Source organism: Falco biarmicus, chromosome 2 (genome assembly GCF_023638135.1).
Source record: "Falco biarmicus isolate bFalBia1 chromosome 2, bFalBia1.pri, whole genome shotgun sequence".
In the NCBI taxonomy this organism is placed as follows: domain Eukaryota; kingdom Metazoa; phylum Chordata; class Aves; order Falconiformes; family Falconidae; genus Falco; species Falco biarmicus.
In genome coordinates, this window is record NC_079289.1 from 2476250 (window position 1) to 2495751 (window position 19502).

The window sequence follows — 19502 nt, forward strand, 5'->3', positions numbered from 1 at the left end:
CCAGAGCCGGGGCTCTGCCAGGGAGAGGGCTTTGCTCCCGCAGCCCCCTACGCCCACCCCTGCAATGTCCCCATTTCCACCCAGTGCAATGTCCCCAAGCCCCCTGCAAGGGAGCTCGGTGCTGACCCTAAGCAGGCATGGGGGTGGCCAGAGGCCATGGCTGGCGATGGCAGGGGCACCCCGGGCTTCCCTGGGCAGAGACCCCCAGCAGGCAGCAGCGCTGCCATGAGCACCCTTAGCTTGGCCCTGGTAGGGTGAGTGGCCCTGACCTAGCTCGGGACAGGGGCACCCATGCCCCCCCTGGGGTGGTCGCAGGGGGTTCCTCATGCCCAGGAAAGGTGGGTGCGCGCAGGAGAGCACAGGAAACTGAGAGCCTGGGCAGGTCTCTTTATTTAAGGAGAAGCAACTCGGGGAGCAGCTGGTTGCAGGTGAGTCCCGCTACCCTCCAGAGCCCCAGTGGTGGCCAGCATGGGAACACGCTCCTCTGGCAGCATTTGTCAGCAGCACCGGCTCCACTCTTGCCAGGACTGGACTTCCCCAGCACTGGCCCCAGGGAGTTGGTGATGCTGCGCCAGGCTGAGCTTACCCCAAACACCCCCCTGGGACACCTCCTGGCGCAGCTGCCAGCACCCTGCGGTGGGATGGGGCCGTGCCAGCACCAGGGCAGCAGGATGCTCAGAGGTGGCCAAGAACCGGGGCTGGCACAGAGGGGTGAGGGCCTCCCCCCATGCACCCCACAGCTGTGCTGGTGCCAGGGGATGGGGCTGGCAGGTCCCCATGGGGTGCTCAAGGTGGAGGTGACAGGTCCCTGTGGGGTGCTCAAGGCAGGACAGGGCTTCGGCTACCCCAGGCATCCCCTTGCTCTGTGCCGGGACTGGAGAGGCATCACCAAAAGCAAACACTGAGAGCCAGGGCCGGGGTGGGGGTCCCGCAGGGCTGTGGGAGCCACGCTGCCCCCAGGGTGGCCAGTTAGTGCAAACAAGGTCTGTATTATTAAAGCTGGTGGCTTCAGGCTGGCAAGCCCCAGTCCCACCATCCCTGGGGGGGACAGCGAGGCTCGGAGAGGCACCGGAGCAGGCAGGGGGAGCTGGCAGCACCGAGCAGTGTCTCGGGGCGCAGCAGGGCCAGGGCAAAGGCAGCATTGTCTCTCACTGGTCACCAGCAGCCCCATCACAAGAGGATGCAGGGCTTCTTGGGCTTGGCCGGGACAGGGTTGAGCACGGCCCTCACTGCCTCTGTGAAGACATCCTTGATGCCCTCCTGGTTGAGCGCCGAGCACTCCAGGTACTTGACGGCACGGATCTGCTTGGAGAGGCTGATGCCTTGCTGGGTGGTGATGGGTGCCTGGTTCTGCTCCTTGAGCCGCTTCATGGTCTCGGGGTTGTTTCTCAGATCCTTCTTGGTGCCAACGAGGAGGATGGGCACGCTGGGGCAGTGGTGGCACACCTCTGGGTACCACTTGTGCTTGACGTTCTCGTAGGAGGGTGGGCTGGCAATGGAGAAGCAGATGATGAAGACGTTGGTCTGGGGGTAGGAAAGCGTCCGGAGGCGGTCGTACTCCTCCTGGCCTGCCGTGTCCCACAGGTTTAAGTTAATAGTCCTGCCATCCACCGTGTTCTGGGCGCTGTAGTTGTCGAAGACGGTGGGGATATACTCCTTGGGGAAGGCGTTGGTGGTGTAGCAGATGAGCAGGCAGGTCTTCCCCACCGCCCCGTCACCCACCACCACACACTTGATGCTCTGCATCCCTGCAGCTTGGTGACCCTCGTGTCCCCCTTCAGCAGCCTGTGGGGAGGAGAGAGGGTCAGGAGGCGTGCCAGGCTGGGGTCACCATGGCCTGCCACGGAGGGTGCAGAGGGACGGGTCACACTCGGCTCACCCTCCAGCCTGCAGCCTGGGCGAGCTTTCTAGACAGGCACATCCCCCCAGCAGCCCAGAGACACCCTGAGGGGGAACCACATCCCCTGACCCAGGGCAAATGCATGTGCCACTGCAGCTGGCCTGCATGGGGACCGCATTGTCCCCAGGATGCTGCTACCAGGACAGCCAGGCTGCTGCAGCACCCTGTGCTATGCCATGCTGTGCCATGCCTCCAGCCAGGTACAGGATGGAAGGCAGCAGGGCACGAGGCCAGGGACAGATCTGGGCTGTGGGGGCGGGGGGGCTGCTGCCATGCGCCCCAGCCCTGGTGCTGCACACGCTGAGCAGCCTGGTGCTGGCACCGGTGAGGCAGAGGCTGTGCTGGTGCCATGGCTGGGTGCAAGAGCAGCTGCTGCCGTGGCCCCCGGCACTGACGTCCGCTCCGGCAGCTGTGTTTATCCTTGAGCCCAGCGCATGTTTCCCTGTTTGCTTTCCTCAGGTTCCCTCTGCAAATGCCATTAAGGGCTGCATCCTGCTCCCCTTCCTGCTGCAGGCTGGAGCTGGGTGCTGCTGAGCCCAGCCCAGCTGAGGTGCGGGGGCACTGCGCAGTGCCGGGGCAGGAGGGTGCCCACCCGTGGGGCCAGCAGCCTCTCTCCCCACCGGGAAAAGCTGCCGCCCGACAGGATGTATCACAGTGGGAGGGTTACCTTGGCTGGGGCAGCGGACACACGTGCCGCAGCGATGGGGAGGGAACGGAGGTGCCAGGGTGGAGGGGCCCAGGGAAGCCACATCTGCCCAGAGCCCTGGGTTGGCCGGGGACCCCTTTCCCCAGAGACCCTGGGGCTGCAGGGCTGGGGCAGTGTGGCTGGGGAAGGGTGAAGGGGCCGTGTCCCCCCTCCCGAGCTCCCACCGCACCGGACCCTGCCCCCTCGGATGGGGAAGTCGCTCTTCCTCTTCCCGGCCTGACACCCGGCTTCCTGCCCGTGGCGGGGCCGGGTGCGCCGTGACCCCCGCCCTGCCTGGCTCCCTGCCTGCACCGCCGCATCCCCGGGTACAGGCAGGACAAGTGGGAAGGACCCTGGCCCGAACGCTGCCGAAGCCACCCTGCAGTGCCCTGCCTCAGTTTCCCCACTGCAAAATGCTTCCACGGCGATGGCTGGGGGCATCCCCAACTCTTCAGCCTGTGAGCAGAGCCGCAGCACCGGGGTGCAGCAGGGCCATGGCAGGCAGCCCCCCCGCAGGCAGCGCCTGCCCGCAGCAGGAAGCCGGCCGGCCACGGCAGCGCCGGGTCTGCTCGCACGGCCTTCGGCCTCGATTTTCTCCCTGCTTTGGTAACAAACGCAGCCTGAAGGGTTTCCTCGCACCAGACGGGGGGGCGGGGCGGGGCAGAGCCTGGGGGACTCGGTGACAGTACAGGCAGAGCAGGCAGTGGGACCCCCACCAGGGTCTGTGGGGCTTGGAGCGGCCGCGGGAGGCTGGGGTGGTGGGAGAAAGGGCAGAGGCGTGGGAGCAGGAGCAGGAGCAGGGTAGCGGGAGGAGGTGCACCAGGGCAGTGGGCGCAGAAGCAGGGGGAGCGGGAGCAGGGTGGGTGGGAGTGGGAGAGCAGAAGGAACCAGATGAGGGTGATGGGAGACTGAGCTCCTGCCCTGGCTGTGCAGAACCGTCTCCAGGGATAGGTACCCTCCCCAGGGGCTGTAATGCCACCCTGCTGCCTCCTGCCATCACCATGCAGCACCAGGGGAGGGCACACAGGGGAGCAGGCAGTGCTGGGGAGGGAACCCCTGGGGACACCCCAGTGCCTTGGCCCCCACCTGGGGGTCCTGCCTGCCTGTGGGGGCCGCCCAACTCAGACAAAGTACTAACTGCCTGTAATGCCCAACGCACCCTCATTTCTCATCCAGTGGTGCCGCTGGGTCATTGCCCACCCTCAGCTGTCACCCCCAGCCCCATCATGCCCAAAACAGCCCTGCGCCAATGCCCAGCCCTGGCCACCCTGCTTGCCCCCCGCCGCTGGGGACCAGTGAGACTGGTGGGACCACACTGATGCAGTGGGGCCAGGGGATGTGGCACCTCGTAGCCCCCGTGCCCCTTCTGTCCTGCAGCCACCCTGTCCCCTTGCCCAGGGTTCCTGGGGCTGAGGGGGTACCCCGGGGCAGAGCCTGCAGCAGGCTGCAGCTGCCCCCATTGCGCCATGGCAGGGACCTGGCTGAGCTGGTTGGGACCCTGTTGGGACTGATCTGACCCCATTTGGACCTATCTGACCTAGTTGGGACCTATTTGACCTGGTTTCAACCTTTTTCTCCCCTGTCATCTGTGAGGCTCGGGGGGCACGGGCACCCCACTTGCCCTGCTCTCCCTCAGCCCCTCCGGGGCAGCTGGCAGCATTGCAGCAGATTATTTTTTTCCTTTTCTGATAAGATCAGGTTGAAGAAGAGACGGCAAAAATAAGAGTTTTCCTGGAAAACCATTTTGGTTCATATTTTAGATTTAAATTCCCTTCTTTTCCTAAGCCAAAGGCCGGCAGGCATGTGGTTGCCAGGAGCTGGAGCCAGCCACTCCCCAGCCGAAATAAACCCAAACCAGGCTTTGCTTTGTGGAAAAAAAACCAACTAGCCAACCAAAGAGAAACAAAAAAAAGCCAACCCAAAAGGTTATTTCTAAATTCCAGCCTTTGGTTTCCTTTGCAAAACTGTATATTCCCCTCCAGGAGCGGGAGGTGCGCCGAGCAGCACCACGCTCAGCTAGACACAGGGAGCGTGCGGTGGGTTTAAAACCACCCAAACGGTGGGATGCAGGAGCTGTGAGCAGTGGGTGCAGCATCCCCGCTGCAGGGGCATCACTGAGGCGCGACCCGGCTTGGGGGTACGAGGGCATGTGGGATGCAATAGATGGGGAAGGCAGGGAGGTGGAGGGGCCCGGGGGGGATGAGGGGCGGCACCCCAGAGCAGGAGCCAGGCTGAGGCATCACAGCACCCGAGGGTGCCCCATAAGCCCCCAACAAGGCACACAGCCCCCTGGCACTCCCAGGCTCCTGCTGTCCCCATGGTCCACAGGCACCCCAAGGTCACTGGTGTCCCCATGGGCACCCCATGGTCCTCATAGCTATTTGCAATCTGGGCAGCCACTCTGCAGCACATGGGGGGCTCAACAGAGGGTCCCTGCTGCCCCCCAGGCGGAGGTCCCCTGGCTGCCAGGACTGGCTGGCTGTGGTGTGACACCAGGGGATCCCCTCAGGCTGGGACAGTGGGTTCTGAGTGCCAGCCAGGGTCACCCAGTCAGCTGGGTGGGAGTGAGAGGGGTCCCACAGCAGCCCCAGACCCCAGGTCAGTGGAGTGTGGGGGGCAGTCTGCTGCCCCAAGAAGCCACCAGGGCACCCCAGGGAGTACTGGGGTCCCGGGGATGCCCCATCGGTGGAGCAGCCAGGGGGGATGTGACCAGAGCCCATCACTGTCTACTAATTACCCAGGGGAAGAACACGGGTGGGAAGAGCCACCAGAGCCGAAGGACAATGTTGGCAGCGGAACAGACCGGCAGGGACTGGCCCTGGCGGGGGACCCGGGGAAGCCGCCACAGCCAGAAGTGGGGTGCAAGGAGTGGCTCTCCCAGGGCACAGGGGCAAAGTGGTGCCCCTCCTGACTGCAGCTCCCCATCCCTCAGGGAGCAGGGAGGGCCCTGACCAGCCACGGCCCTGCGACAGTCCCACAGTGGGACATGGCATGTGCTGGTCACGCCGAGCTCAAACCCCACACCCACAAACCGGCCGTGGGGCCACTGGCACCCCGGGATGAGCTGGCACCCAGCTGGCACCCATCCCTATCCTGAGGAAGGCCCAGGCTGAGTCAGCAGGGCTGCTAAGGGGATGGCGTGCAAGTGGAAATGCTTGTGCTCATGAGAGCATCGCTGCTACAGGGAAACAGAGGAAAGGAGGAGGAAGCAGCAGGCGGTGGGCAGCGGACCGCTTCTCTGTGACTCAGGGCCCCTGGGGCTGTGAAACCCCAGCGTGGCCCAAGGTTTGCCACCGGCAAGCAGCAAACGCGGGCGCACATGCAGCCTGTGGAGGGGCCGTGGTGGGAGCCGGGTGCTCGCGCAGGACCCTTTTTGCTCTCACCGTCACTGGTACCATGGGCACTGCTGACCCTGGGCGTGGGGCCGGGGCCAGTGGCACGACAAGGTATGGCTGTGTACCTGCATGCCAGGGCTAACTGCTCACTGGGGAGGCGGCCTAGTGCAGATGAGAGCCCCTGCAGCAGCCAAAGCCCTGAGCCCCGCTTTGGGTGCCAGGGAGGAGGACAAGGGTGGCAGGAGGGCTTCAGCTCTGGACCCCTCAGAGCTGCCCCTTCGCCACACGGATGCTTCTAGCCCCAGCCCTCCCTCACCTGCCTGGGGGGGAATGAGGGGTGTTGCAGGGGCCACTTTTGTCCCTAACCCACAGCCACATGGGCCCCAGCCCCCCACCATAAGGTGACAGGAGGGGAGGCGGGAGCCATGCCAAATGGCAGCCAGGACCCCCCAGCCAGGATAGGGCTGGGGCAGCACTGGGCAGAGACTGGAGGTCACCCATGGTCCTGGTAGCATCCCGACACCAGGCCACTCGAGGGTCCTGCAGCCCATGGACCCTGGGCAGCCCAGCCACTGCCTGAGGACACTGGGTGAGTGCAACCCCTGGCCCTGGTGTGCTGCCTGCCTTGCCTGCTGCCAGCACCACTGCCTGCACAAGGCCAGCTCTGTTCTCCTGGGAAGTCCATAGCCAACAGCACCTTTAACCCCTTCTGGCCCTCCTAGAGATGCTGGGTGGCCTTGTGGGGCTGGGGGGGCACAGCTGGTATGGGGCACAGCCTGTGCGTGGCACCGGAGGCACCTGCCCCTTCCCAGCCCTGCACCCTGGCCCCATAGGAGGGGAACCAGAGGAGGAAGAGGAAGAGTCAGAGCACTGGGGGTCTGCATGATGCCCAGCCCCAGGGCCCAGCACCCCCCACCCCAGCAGGACCCCAGCCACCCTCCGCACTGCTGGGGTGTTCGCCCAGGATTTGGGGTGCTGGAGAGAGGGCACGGGTGGGTGAGCAAGGCTGTGGGTGATGCACCCACAACCTCCCCACCCCTCCATTGCCACCAGCCGGGGACGGGAAAAACGACTCATCTCTTCTTCAGCAGAAAAGGGAAGCAAAACCCGCTCACCATCACTCACAGCCAGGGCATACCCCTGCTGGGTTTTTCCACCAGGGGAGCGGAGCAGCCGCCCCCACGGGCTCCTCTCCTGCTGCTGGCCTGGCCAGCCCCAGCCTGGTGGCACCCAAACCTGACCCCACCAAACTGAAGCGTGCTGCACAGCCTGCGCCCTACACCCTGCACCGCAAACCACTGACGGTGCGCTGTGCATCACACGCCACACGCTGTGCAGCCCACACTGCACCCCATATCATGCACCGAACCTTGTGCACCCCACACCGCGCACCCAGTGTGGTGCCGGCAGGGAACAGAGCCTGCAGCCAGCATGTCACTGCCCGTGCTCGTGGGCCAGGCAGCAGGTCCATCACGGACTTGCCCGGGCCCACGCGGGGCTGCGGATCAGCAGCCATGATCAACCCTGCTCTGCAGAGGGAGCAGCACAGCGCAGCCGCCCCCCCACCCAGTGCTGTCACTGGTTCAGCAGGCAGAAAGAGGAAACTAATAAAATCTATAAATACCAAGTGGGGACACCGTGGAGCAAAGCGTGCCGGCCCAGCACCGCAGCAGGAGCAGGGTGGGGGTGGTTTCTGCCACAGCCACGGTGGGAACCCAGTGCTGGTGTGGCCGAGATGGGGTCCCCACTCTGTGGGATGTGCCCCAAGGTGCACTGCCCCCGGTAACCCCAGTTCTGTCCCACGGTCCTGTCATCGTAGCTAAAATAACTTCCATGCTGAGTCGAAGGGTTTTGATTTCCCTCATTTTCCAGCTGCAGGCTCGTCGTGACTAATTTCCTCATTTTATTTCCCTCCCGGGCTGGAGAGCTCCAACACTGGGTCCCAGTCTGCCTCTCAGCACAGCCACAGCTGCTCCCTACCCTTGGCCTCCTGCTCAAGGCACTGCCAAAGCCAGCAGCACTGGGGGCCAGAGTCGGCTCCAGACTCCCCTGTGGTGCACAAGCAGCCCCTGAACCAGGGCCAGCCCTGGCCAGCAAACCCCCTCCCCCACCCAGCAGTGGGCTGAGGCCAGCATTGGCCAGGGCTGCTCTCGGTCAGATACAGTTGCCTGCATTGGGTGGATCCTGGGACTGATGGAGATGGAGGGATGGGGCCAGCCAGGCAAGGCCACATTCCATGGCCTCGGGGTGAGAAAACAGCCTGGCACTGCTCACACCTACGGCGAAGGCGCAGGCAAGGCAGTGTGTTGAGCATGCCAGCACCAGGCCACTTTGGCACCTCCCGATGCTACGGTCACACCAAAACCCCCAGGCATGGGATACCCAGCCCCTGCTCCCAGCCCATGCAGGGCACACACCACACCTACACCCGCTGGCCAGCATCACTGCTGCCATGAGGTGTGCCAGCCTTGGGCGCCCTACCAGCATCACCAGAAGCATACCTGCACCCACGGATGTTCCAGCTACCTGCGCCCTGTGGTCCCAGCACCAACCCCGCTGCCCACTCCAGCCAAAACACCCACGACAGCTCAGCCCAGGTGGTGGGGGCTGAACAATGTCCCCACATGCCACCACTGGCACTTCGGAAGCTTCTCCTTCCACCAAGAAAAGAGGAGCGAGCCCAGCAGGAGCCCAGACCATGTGCCCACCCTCAGAGCCATGGCCACACTGTGCCACTCCCAGCGGGGGCATTCTCCCCCAGGCACTCAGGGACCCAGGGGTGCCCCCATTCTGCAGCAAGCTGGCAGCGGGACGGCACTGAGAGGTGGCACAAGCAGAATCAGGAACTGGTGTTCGACCAACAGCACAGTGCAGCCTTCTGTTGCCCCCCAGCACATCCCCCCATGGCCCCACACTGGGAGGAGAGGACAGGGCTCCCCAAAGCCTCTCCCCAAGCTCTGGCAACTTTCACAAAAGGGGAGTTGCAGGGCCACAGCACAGACTCACCATCCACCCAGCCGGGGGGCCTGGGGTGGCCCCACAAGAACCACCCACCACAGCCAGACACCCACCCTAGGGACAGCCCTGTCACACAGTCAAGCTGACCGCGCTGTGCTGTGCCACCCCCACACCTCCCAACACGCCACAGCATGTGAAAGCACAGTGGTGTGAGCACTGCAGTGTGCGCTGCGGCGTGCAGTGGGCACAACAGTGGCAGGGATGCAGTGTGCATTACAGTGCCTGTGCTGCATCTGCTGAACGCCTGTTGCAGCACGTCTGTTGCACTGTGTTGCGGTGTCAGCAAGTGACACACGTGTTGCAGTGTGTGCAGTGTTGCAATGAGCACTGCAGCATGTAACGTGCGGCATATGCAGTTAACAGCTATGTTGCAAGGTGTGTGCAGTGCGGTGCTGTTCATGGGTGTTGCAGTGGGTGCAGTGTGTGTGTGACTGCAATGATGTGTGGGTGCAGCATGTGTACAGTGCCCCATGGCGTGAGGTGTTGTCCCTCTCAGTGGGTGCAGTGTGCGGTGCAGAACCCTGCAGTGCATGCACTGGGTGTTGCAGTGGAGTGCTCAGTGTGCAGCAGGTGCAGGGAGCAGTGCGGTGGGCACAGCGTGCAGGGCAGTGCCGTGCAGGGGGCAGTGCAGCAGGCGCAGAGTGCAGTGCAGGGGGCACCGGGGGCAGAGGATGCAGTGCAGGGCAGGGGGCAGAGGATGCAGTGCAGGGCGCAGGGCAGTGCCCTCTGGCGTGCAGCGCAGCCCGTGCAGCGCCCGGCGCGGCGGGCAGTGCCCTTGCGTGCAGTGAGCGGTGCAGCCTGTGCAGTGCGGGCAGCGGGACCGCTGCACGGCGCGGGGTGCGTGGCAGGGGGGTGCAGCGGCGGTGAGTGCAGCGGCTGCGGTGGATGATGCGGGTGCGGTGGCGGGGGGTGCGGGGGGGTGCAGCGGCCCCGCCGAGGGACCGGGCCGAGCCGGTTCTGGCCCCCGCCGTGTCCCGCCAGCTGCCGGTCCCGCTCCCGGGCTCCGGGCCAGCGCCCCCGGTACCGCGCTGTCCCTGAGCCCCGTTAGCCCCCGGCCCGCCCCGGGCGGCTCCCGGTGTCCCCGTCCTGGCCCCGGCGGGCAGCTCCTCCCGCCGCCCCGCCCCGGGCCCGGGACCCGCCGAGACCCCCGGCAGCGGGTCCCCCGTCCCTCTCCGGCAGCCCCCCGCCCAGCGGCGGGACCCGGCCCCCCCCCGGCCCCGCACTCACCCCGGGGCATGGCGCGGCGGCGGGCGCGGGGCCGGAGCGGCGGCGGCGGCGGCGGCAGCAGGAGGAGGAGGAGGAGGAGGAGGAGGAGGAGGAGGAGGAGGAAGTCAGCGGCCGCCTCCCGCCGCCCCGGGCGGTCCCGCGGAGAAACTTCCCTGGGCCGCGCCCGGTCCCGCCCGCCCCGCCGCTTCCTTCCTCGGGCTGCCCGGGGCCCGGGGCCTTCCCGTGGGACGTGCCCTGGCTGAGGGGTCCCGGGGCAGCGCAGCCCCCAGCACCCCCCGGCATCACCCCGCGACCCGGCCTGGCGCCTAGTTACACCCCGGCCCCCCATCCCATCCCGGGCTGCGGGACCTGCCCCCATTCCCATTCCAGCCTGCAGAAACCCCCATTCCATCCCAATCCCATCCCAGGCTGTGGGACTCCACATCCGCAACACAGACTGCAGGGCTCCCCCTTCCCCATCCCAGGTTGCAGGACCCCCATCCCATCCCATCCCATCCCATCCCATCCCATCCCATCCCATCCCATCCCACCCCATCCCATCCCATCCCATCCCAGGCTGTGGGATCCACCAACCCATCCCATGCCCATCCCGGGCTGTAGGACCCCCCCATCCCATACAGTCCCGTCCTGTCCCATCCCGGGCTGTAGGACCCCCCCATCCCATCCAGTCCCGTCCTGTCCCATCCAGTCCCGTCCCATCCCATCCCATCCCGTCCCATCCCATCCCATCCCGTCCCATCCCATACCCATCCCGGGCTGCAGGACCCCCCATTCCATCCCAATCCCATCGCAGGCTGTGGGACCCCTCCTTCCCCATCCCAGGTTGCAGGACCCTCTATTTCATCCCATCCCATCCCATCCCATCCCATCCCATCCCCATCCCATCCCACCCCCATCCTGGCCTGCGGGACCCCCCTGTCCCCATCCCATCCCAATCACATCCCCATCTGGGGCTGCAGGGCCTCCCCTTCCCCATCCCAGGCTGAAGGACCCCCCATCCCCATTCCCATCCCACACTGTGGGACCCCCCAATCCCCATCCCAGCTGTGGGGCTGGGGGACTTGGAGGCCGCAGCAGGTCTGGGGCAGGACCCTCAGCTGGGGTTTGCCCACCCCCCCACCCCCCTGTGCCCTGGCCCCGGGCTGCGCTGCAGCAGGCGGGGGTCTGGCTCCCAGGGCTGGAGCTGTGCCTGTCCCCCCAGGGCCAGGCTGGGGACAGGGCTCGGCTCGGGGACAGGGATGAGGACAGGGACAGGCTGGGGGTAGCCCACTGCCAGCCCCGGGGCCCAGGAGCTCTGGGACACCTCAAGGCAGAGGCAGGGGTGCATGGGGGGCTGAGGTGGGGAGCCCACACCGGCCATCGAGGCTGCCTAGGGACATGGGAGGGAGGGCGGCCCCTGCCCTCGGGTCTGGGTGGGGAAAGATGTGACCGGGTGAGGGGAGGGGGGGGACCTGCTGCCCCAGAGGGTGAATGGCAGGGTGCCAGGGCTGCTGCAGGGGCAGAGCCCCCCCTTAGGGCAGCCTGCTCCTGCGGGGTCAGGGCCAGAGGAGACCCAGGTGCTGTAAGGGTCCCCGCAAGGGCCAGGTCCCCCCGCAGCACCCAAGGCAGCACCCGCTGCCCGTGAGGGGCCTGGGTGCCCAGCCTGGGGCTGGGGGGGTCTCACAGGGGAGACGTGGCTGCCCAGGGATGGAGGTGAGGCTGTTCTTTGAGGGGCAAGTGTACCTGTCACCGTGCTCATCCCAGGGTGTGTCACAGCCCCAGGGGCTCCTGAGGGACCCCCCTGCCCACACCTGGGATCTTTTTCCATGCCAGCACGGAGAAACAGGGCTGGGACCTGCCTGGGACCCCCCTGCCTGGCACTGCCCGCTCACCTCCGTGGCCAGGCCTGTGTTCCATCCCCAGCACCCACCGGTGCTGCGGCTCCCCTTGCAGCACCAGCCCTGCATACTGGTCCCCCCCCATGCTGCATCCCAGTCTCCCTGCCCTGCATCCTGCATCCCGGTCCCCCTGTCCTGCATCCTGCATCCCATCCCCGTGTCCTGCATCCCAGTCCCCACACCCTGCATGCTGCATCCTAGTCCCTCTGTCATGCATCCTGCATGCCAGTCCCCTTGTCCTGCATCCCGGTGCTCTCATCACTCATCCCGGGGTGGTGGCGCTGGACACTGCCCGGCTGGCAGGCGCCTGATCCAGGGCCAGGGCTGACACCCCTCAGGGCAGCGGGGCAGGAGCAGGATGGGATTTTGCTTCCAGGGTGGTGGCTGCAGAGCTGTTTTGGGGCCAGATCCAATCTCTGCAGGGAGCTTCACTTCTAGGTCTGGTGCCAAGGGAAAAGGACATGTGAAACCTCAGCCCGCGACCTTCCAGTCCCCCACCACAGGCTGGGGACTCTGAGCGCTGGTGGCTGTGGGCCCCAGTGGCACTGATGGCAGTGGTCCAGCGCCACTGAGCAGCAATGCCTCCAGGAGCAAGTGGCCCCAGCGGGGTGTTGCAGTTCTCAAGGGCTCTCAGTGTGGAATCCCGGGCCCGGCTGCGAGCGACTACGCTCAGGCATCAAAATGCTCTGTCCTGATAGGCTGGGGTGCTCCGATGTGTCAGGGTGCTCCAGCAACCTGGGATGCTCTGGTGAGCTGGGTTCTTCGATGAGGTGGGGTGTTCCAGTGGGCCAGGGTGTTCCGACGACCTGGGGTGCTCAGATGTGTCGGCGTGCTCCAGCAAGACGGGATGCTCTGACGAGCCAGGATGCTCTGACATCTGGGATGCTCTGACGAGCCTTCCCCGGGGCTGGAGGCAGGCTGCAGCCAGTATGGTCACCCATACAGGCATTGCTCACAGCTGTCCCTGCTTAGCTTCCTCGCCGCGCCACGGGCCCTCGCCCAGCCTGGGCGTTCCCCGCTGCGCCCGCCAGAGGCCGCTGCGGCTCAGCGGCGGGCTCGCGGAGCCCGGAGGAGGTGGGGAAGGAGGGGGAGGAAGCTGGGGGCGTGGCTACCTGCCCGCCCCTGATTGGTCTTGCAGCGGGGCGGCCCCGCCCCGCGGAGGGCCTCGCACGGCGGCGGTAAGCTCCGCCCCCTGTCACCGTGCGTGCGGCGGCGGCAGGGCCCGGTGCGCAGCGGGGCGCGCGGAGCCTGGGAGAGACCACCGCTGGGGGGCGGGGGGGGGGGGGGGGGGGGAAGCGGGGCTGGCCCAAGAGAGATCGCGGCGGAGGGGGGTGTCCCGGGAGAGGCCGCAGCTGAGGGAGAAAGGAGCGGACCGGGGGAGGTTGAGGGAAGGTAGGCTTAGCCCGGGAGAGCCCACTGCTGGACACGCACACACACACACACACACGGACAGGGCTCTCCCGGGAGAGCCCACTACTGCGGAGCCGGCGTAGGGTTGTCCCGGGAGAGCCCACTGCTGCGCGGGGGGGTGGGCTCTCCCGGGAGAGACTACTGCGGGGGGGGTGGGGTGCTGCTGTTTCCGGGGGCGGGCGGGGGCTGGTGCAGTCGCCGGTGCCGGTGCCAGCTGCCCGTCCCGGGGCAGCGGGAAGCCGCGCTTAGGCGGGAACACCGAAGAATAACCCGCAGTCCCTCCCGCAGCTGGTGACGGCCGCAGCCCCGGAGCGCGCAGCCCGCTCCCGCCTAGGCGGTGGGGTCCGGCGGGGCTGAGGTGAAGCGGGCGGGCCCGGCAGCGGCGGCGGCGGGGGCCGATGCCGAGGAGGAGCTGACAGCGGCGGGGGAAGCGGCGAGGCAGACGCGGAAATGGATTTACGATCGGGAGTGGCCGTGTGGGTGCTGTGCGGCTTCCTCCTGCAGCAGGGCCGGGGCGAGCGGCCCCCCGGCTCCCACCTGGACGAGACCGCCATCGCAGGTGAGACCAGCCGGTGGGGCCACCCCTCACCTCCGCTGCCCGGCGGCTCCCGGGGCCGCCGCCGCGGTGCCGGGCCCCCTGTGGAGCCGGGCCCCCTGTGGAGCCGGGCCGGCGGCGCGCTGTGCCCCGCAGCCCCCGGGGCCTCCGGGCAGGTTTCCCTGCGGAGGGGCGGCCAGCCCGGGCACTGCGCGACGAGCCGGCCCCCGTTTTTCAGGCTGTTCCTGGGTTTCTTGGGCAAAAGCTGCCGCGGCTGCTGCTCTGGTTCGGAAACCCGCAGCGCTCCGGGCAAGGGTCGAAGGACCAAAAATAATCCGTGTTTATTTTTGTAATGGACTCCAGCTATTCGCTAATGGGAGTGTTTTGCAGGGAGTTTTGGATCGTGAGTCCGTGTGTTCAGAAAATGCCAGTGCGTAGTTTTTTACTTTTAAAATTTTCTAAGGCTATTCCCAGAGGGGCGGGCAGGCAGCGGTCTGGGGCTGGGGGATCCCAAGGCTCGTGTAACCCTGGCACGGCCCCGGCTGGCCCTCTGCCCTCGCCCTGCTCGGGGGGGTGCGCAGCCCACCTCTAGACCGTGAAAGGCAGAGGTAGCAAAAGGCAGCTGTTTTGTTTTCCCCCTTATTTCCCTCCCCTTTGCCCCAAAAGCCAACATTCCGGCAGAAAAGGAGAAGCCCCCGCCCCTCTGGGCTTGCATGGGTTTCCCCCCCAGAAGCCAGGCTTTGGTGGCACGCTGCTGCCAGAGCCAGCCCAGGCAGAGGGCCAGAAGTCGGTGAGACCACCGTGGGCACTGGTGGCTGCTCTGTGTCCTTGTGAGAGTCCCTGAGGTCAGAGCTGGGAGCCTGCTCACGAAACGTGCTTTTAATTGTCGGTAGGGAAACAGAAATCCTCAGCTCCGTGCCTTTTCCTTGCAGCAGCCTGGAGTTCTTACATGCAAAGGAAGGCCAGGCTGGACGGGGCTGGGAGCAGCCTGGGCTGGTGAAAGGTGTCCCTGCCCCTGGCAGGGGGGGTTGGAATTGGATGGTCTTTAAGCTGCCTTCCAACCCGAACCATTCAATGATGCTATGAAAAAACCTCAGTGAGCTGTGTGCAGTGAGCATTGCAGGTGAAGAAATAAATTGGTTTCTGAAGGGAAAAACTGCTGAAGCTGAAGCGCTGCTGGCCTGGGTGCAGGCCAGCCCAGCTAAGCACGACTTTCTGCTCGGCAGCAAGTAGAGCTTGTCAGCATCTGAATGGATCCGGACCTCCACTGCCATCATCCGCAGCCTGGATCGGCTCTGGAGGGTCCCGTCTGCTTGCAGGCTTCCAGGAGGGATAACGTGCCGGTTCAGTGCAGTAGAAAAAGGTGGCGAGCATCTCTGAATCCTGATTGCAGTGGGGAGGTGCCGTCTTTGACCCTGCGTGGGTGCAGGGCTGCTGCCTCACAGAGCTTTTCAGGCTGATATGTTGGCAAGGACCCCGGGACCAAAGCTCATGGAGGGTTTTTGGTTGGAGTGGAAGGTGCGGGTGTGGACGTTCAGGTTAGTACAGATGAAAGTTGCTGCAGCAGTGTTGTTAAGGAGGCATTTTTGGCTTTGTGTACAGAGCTGGTTGGTGAGAACAAGGCAAGTCCCTGGAACCTTGGTATCAGGCAAACGATCGGGAACTCGGTGTCTGATTCCTGGGCAGGCAGATTGTTTCATCTGGGCGACGTGATGATTTATGCGAGTTAACTTTTTTTTCTTAATACTGACCGCATGCTAGCTGTTCTGTAACAAGTTGCTTTCTACATTCTTTTATACGTGATCCTAAATCCTTGGGCCAGTTCACATCCAGTCTGCTCCATTAAGGAATCTGGATCTCTGCAGTCCTTCTGAAGCAAGGTTTATGCCTCCAAGGAATTTCCAGATGAGTTATTTTTGGAGGCCCTGCAGAAGTGTGGCAGTCCTGGTGATTCAGCTGCTGACTTACTCTTCTCTCTTGAGCAGAGGCAGAGCAGGCAGGGAGCAGTCCAGAGACCTGGTCTCTAATAAAAGTAGGTGCTACAGGTGGGCTTTTCCTGCAAAAGAGGTATTTTTCACAACTGGTATGTTCTAGTTACTTCTGGGTTTAAAAACCTGCAGAGAGGCACGTGGCACCTTGCAGAGGAATAGCGGCTTACAGGTTGAAACCCAAAATGTGCAGATGAACGCAGTCAGGAAGGGATTTGTTCACTCCAAATGCAGCTAGTTTGCACTGTAACTGCGGCGTGTCCCTTGCTGGGGTAGCTGGGAAGTTTGATGGTGCTCGCTGCTCTCTGCTAGCACAGCTTAAAGTCAATGCATCCTCTGAGATCACTTGGCCATTTGCTTTTTAGCTTTGAGAGCTGTTGCTTGCAGTTAAGTGCAGCGAATATCCCCAGACAGCACATGATGCTTTCTCTTGTGTGTTCCCTGCAAGCAAAAAATGAGGGTTGTGCTGTCTGCACACATCTATTGTAGCACAGGCTCTTACTGTGAAGCAGAGGTAGGTGTTGGATGGATTTCTGAAAGTGAAAGTGTTCATTTCTGACAGATTCTGGAAGTGAAAGGGTTCTTTTTGATGTGAGATTTGTGGGGTTTGGGTTGTTTTTTGGTTTGTTTGTTGTGTCTTTTTTTTTTTTTTTTTTTTTTGACATGCCATGATTTTCATGATAAACCATTTTGACAGCACCGGTCACTTTTCCCTGGAACACTGAAATTTTTCAGGCGACATGGGGAACTGTTGTTTGCAGAAGAGCAGAAGCATGAATTTTAGCAGTGTTGGCTTGTTCGGCTGGGTTGCTTAGATTCCTGTGCACACTTGAGGGATGCATCAACATACTTTATCAAGGTTTAGTATATGTTTCTGATTCCTAAGTTTGTTTGTTTTTTAGGTAAGGGTTTGAAATGAGTAGTTTTATCCATGGAGGAAAATGAGAGTTGGGGACTGAACTCCAGGAAAAATCCTGGCTTTGACTTGTTCCAAGACAAGCGTTGCTAGTGAGTGCTTAATCTTTAATCTTTTCCTGCCTGTATAAATTTGGTTATGCTCAAAAGCACAGGAGCTGTTTCTCAAGGCATAGAAAGCAAGACGGAGGTGGTGCGTGTTTTAGAGCCAAGGGCAGCCAGTCCCACGGTCCGAGCCTCAGAGCAGTGTGGATCCCCAAAGGTGCTTGACCTCCTGAATCTCCCAGCAGCCTATTTTTGTGCTAAAGCACATGTTTCAGAAAAACACGGTGTCATGAAGAAGGCGGTCGGTCCCCCCGCCGCCGCGCAGGATGTGTTGACAGTCACCCTGCCGTTATTGTTTTCACCCGCTGACGGTTATTTTTAGCATGAATTTGTCTAGCTGCAGCTTCCAGCCTTGGGATCTTCAACATACACCCCCCCTCTAAAAGGGGCAAGAGAGGCTCCTCCTGGCCATGATTACAAATACTACTTTCAGGTGGTAGGTTTTTTCCCCCCTCTTTGCAGTTACTTGCTGTAATCTGTCAGTTGCCTAAGCCTAACCTATTGAATGCAAGTTTTGTTGGTTTTTCTGCTGGCAGTAGTCCATATCAGAACGTCATCTGGGGTTATGTCAAATGTTTTACATAAGTTTTATGTGTGTTGTCAGCTGTTTTGGTCAAATGTTTTTAAATTTTATTTCAATGAAAACAGTAGGCTTGCTCGATAGCCTGTTTTTCATTAAATTGCGTTAACTGTTACCAATGAGGTTGTTTCTAATTTTTTGCTTGATTTACCTTCTGTGCAGACCAGCCGCGGGTGGACAGGGAAATGTCATTGCTGCAGCTTATGCTGGGAACCTTCAGGTTGGGCTTCAGGTGTGCTTGTAGGAAATCCAAGGAAAACTGACTGTGAAGGGGCTGGGATTTGGATGACTGGGATTCATTCCTGGTTCCCTTAACGGTGATACTTTTCATCTTTAGCTGTCTGCTTTGCTGGATTCATACCTATTCTGTCTCCGTACAATAATACGGAAATCATAGAAGTATACATCCTCCTGAGCCTTACTTTGTTGTATATTGAGATTGCTTTCTGTGGCCTGAGATCCGTAGGGATGCAGGGCTGTATCTGCCATGCTCTGCCTGTGCTGGAGGTGGATTGGGGTCCTGTTTTGGTCCCTGTTCTGGCATCATTTAGACAGATTAGGGATCCTGGTATGGATTTTCCCTGTCTCTCTTTTCTGCAGCAGTTAAAAAATGGGCTCTGGGCAGCGAGGTGAGAGTGACCCATTTTCTGGGTGATGTGTGCCCAGGGGGCTGATGAGGGGCTGGACCCCCTGGGGCAGCAGTGGCTCAGGGAGGGGTTTGGCATTGACCTTTGCCAAGGCACAAAAGCTCCTCTTCCCTTTGCCATTCTGCCTGTGCCTGCCTTTTGCTCCCCTCTCTTGATTCCCTAGTCACAAGATTTCTGGAGTTGTCTTTGCTCTTGTTCAAGTGGTGTTTAATACACAGGATTCTCTCACCCCAGCCAGCGGGGGGTGGTTCGTTGTGTTATCAGAACACAAATTATAAAAATATTCCAAAAAAATGCTTTTGATGGTATCAAAACAAAACCCGAAAGCACATGCTCAGATTATTATGTTTGCCTGTAGCACGAAGAGTCTAAGCTACACAGAAGAGCAACATCAATGTTTAACAAAGTAAGTGTGATGGAGAGCTATAACCAGAAGCTTTTAACTAGTGATTAATTTTATAGGGGGCACAAAAAAATTTTTACTTTCTGGATGAGGATGCTGTGTCCAAGCACTGCAGCCGAGAACTCCTATACTTGTCAAGCTAAGATGCAGGGGTTTATTGAAAGTTAATCCCTGGCTGCAAAACCTCTAGCTTGGAAAGTGATCGGTTTTGGACTTTGAACTTGCAGTGAAATCTTTTGACATATGAACAGGTTGTGGTCTTGGTGTCTTTTGAAAGCTCGATGCAGTAATCTTGCAAAATGGGAAGGCAAACGGATGGTTACTTCTTTATCTACCAATTTAAATATTATTGTTGCTAGTTGCTTAGTTAATGAAACATTATGTTAGTGCATTTATTTCACAGTGCTGATGTTTACGTCACCTACCATGATGCCAAAAATTCACATTTGCCTTCTGTTCCTTTGCCAGAGCCTTTGATTTCATCCATCGCAGCAAGTAAGATGCTTTTATGAGTTGCCCTTAGAAAAAGTCTTACCAGTTGAAGTCAGGAGGTCAGCATAAAATTGGTGGTGTTGAGATACAAGCAGCTAATTGAGATACTGTTGATCTGTCTCTCTCTGATGTTCATTAACCTCCTGGTGGTGTGGAAGAAGGACCGTTGCAGGATTTCATCCCCTGTATTAGCATGCTGGAAACCTCTGAGTCCTCCTGTGACCTGCCCTGGATCGAAGCCTCGAGGAGGTACATGACCCAGCTTGTCAGAGCGCAGCAACCCTGCAGTAACTCTTACAACCCCATCTTTCCCACAGACCTGTAGGAGTTAATGAAATGCAGTGACCTGCTATGCTTTTCTTGCTTTATGATTAAATGCTTTTTA

At 61.5% G+C, this 19502-nt stretch overlaps 2 protein-coding genes across 10 annotated transcripts in view; one reads left to right on the forward strand and one right to left on the reverse strand.

Annotated features, from left to right (window-relative positions):
* Positions 1 to 372: 372 nt before the first annotated feature.
* RHOG (ras homolog family member G) lies at positions 373 to 10332 on the reverse strand. The gene is made up of 2 exons (XM_056327123.1): positions 10166 to 10332; positions 373 to 1785 (listed from the first exon to the last, which is right to left on the reverse strand). The coding sequence occupies exon 2, from the start codon at positions 1744 to 1746 to the stop codon at positions 1171 to 1173; it is 576 nt and encodes a 191-aa protein (XP_056183098.1). The 5' UTR covers positions 1747 to 1785; positions 10166 to 10332; the 3' UTR covers positions 373 to 1170.
* Positions 3379 to 19502, forward strand: part of STIM1 (stromal interaction molecule 1) — a 112849-nt gene continuing 96725 nt past the window's right edge. For 2 of the 9 annotated variants that reach the window (XM_056327119.1, XM_056327118.1), the window contains exon 1: positions 13632 to 14011. In XM_056327119.1, coding sequence (XP_056183094.1) covers positions 13903 to 14011 — 109 coding nt within the window. In that variant the 5' untranslated portion in view covers positions 13632 to 13902. Of the gene's footprint in view, positions 9802 to 11962; positions 12791 to 13208; positions 13268 to 13337; positions 13435 to 13629; positions 14012 to 19502 lie in introns of those variants that run through there. The other 7 variants (XM_056327117.1, XM_056327116.1, XM_056327115.1 and 4 more) reach the window with 7 other exon arrangements.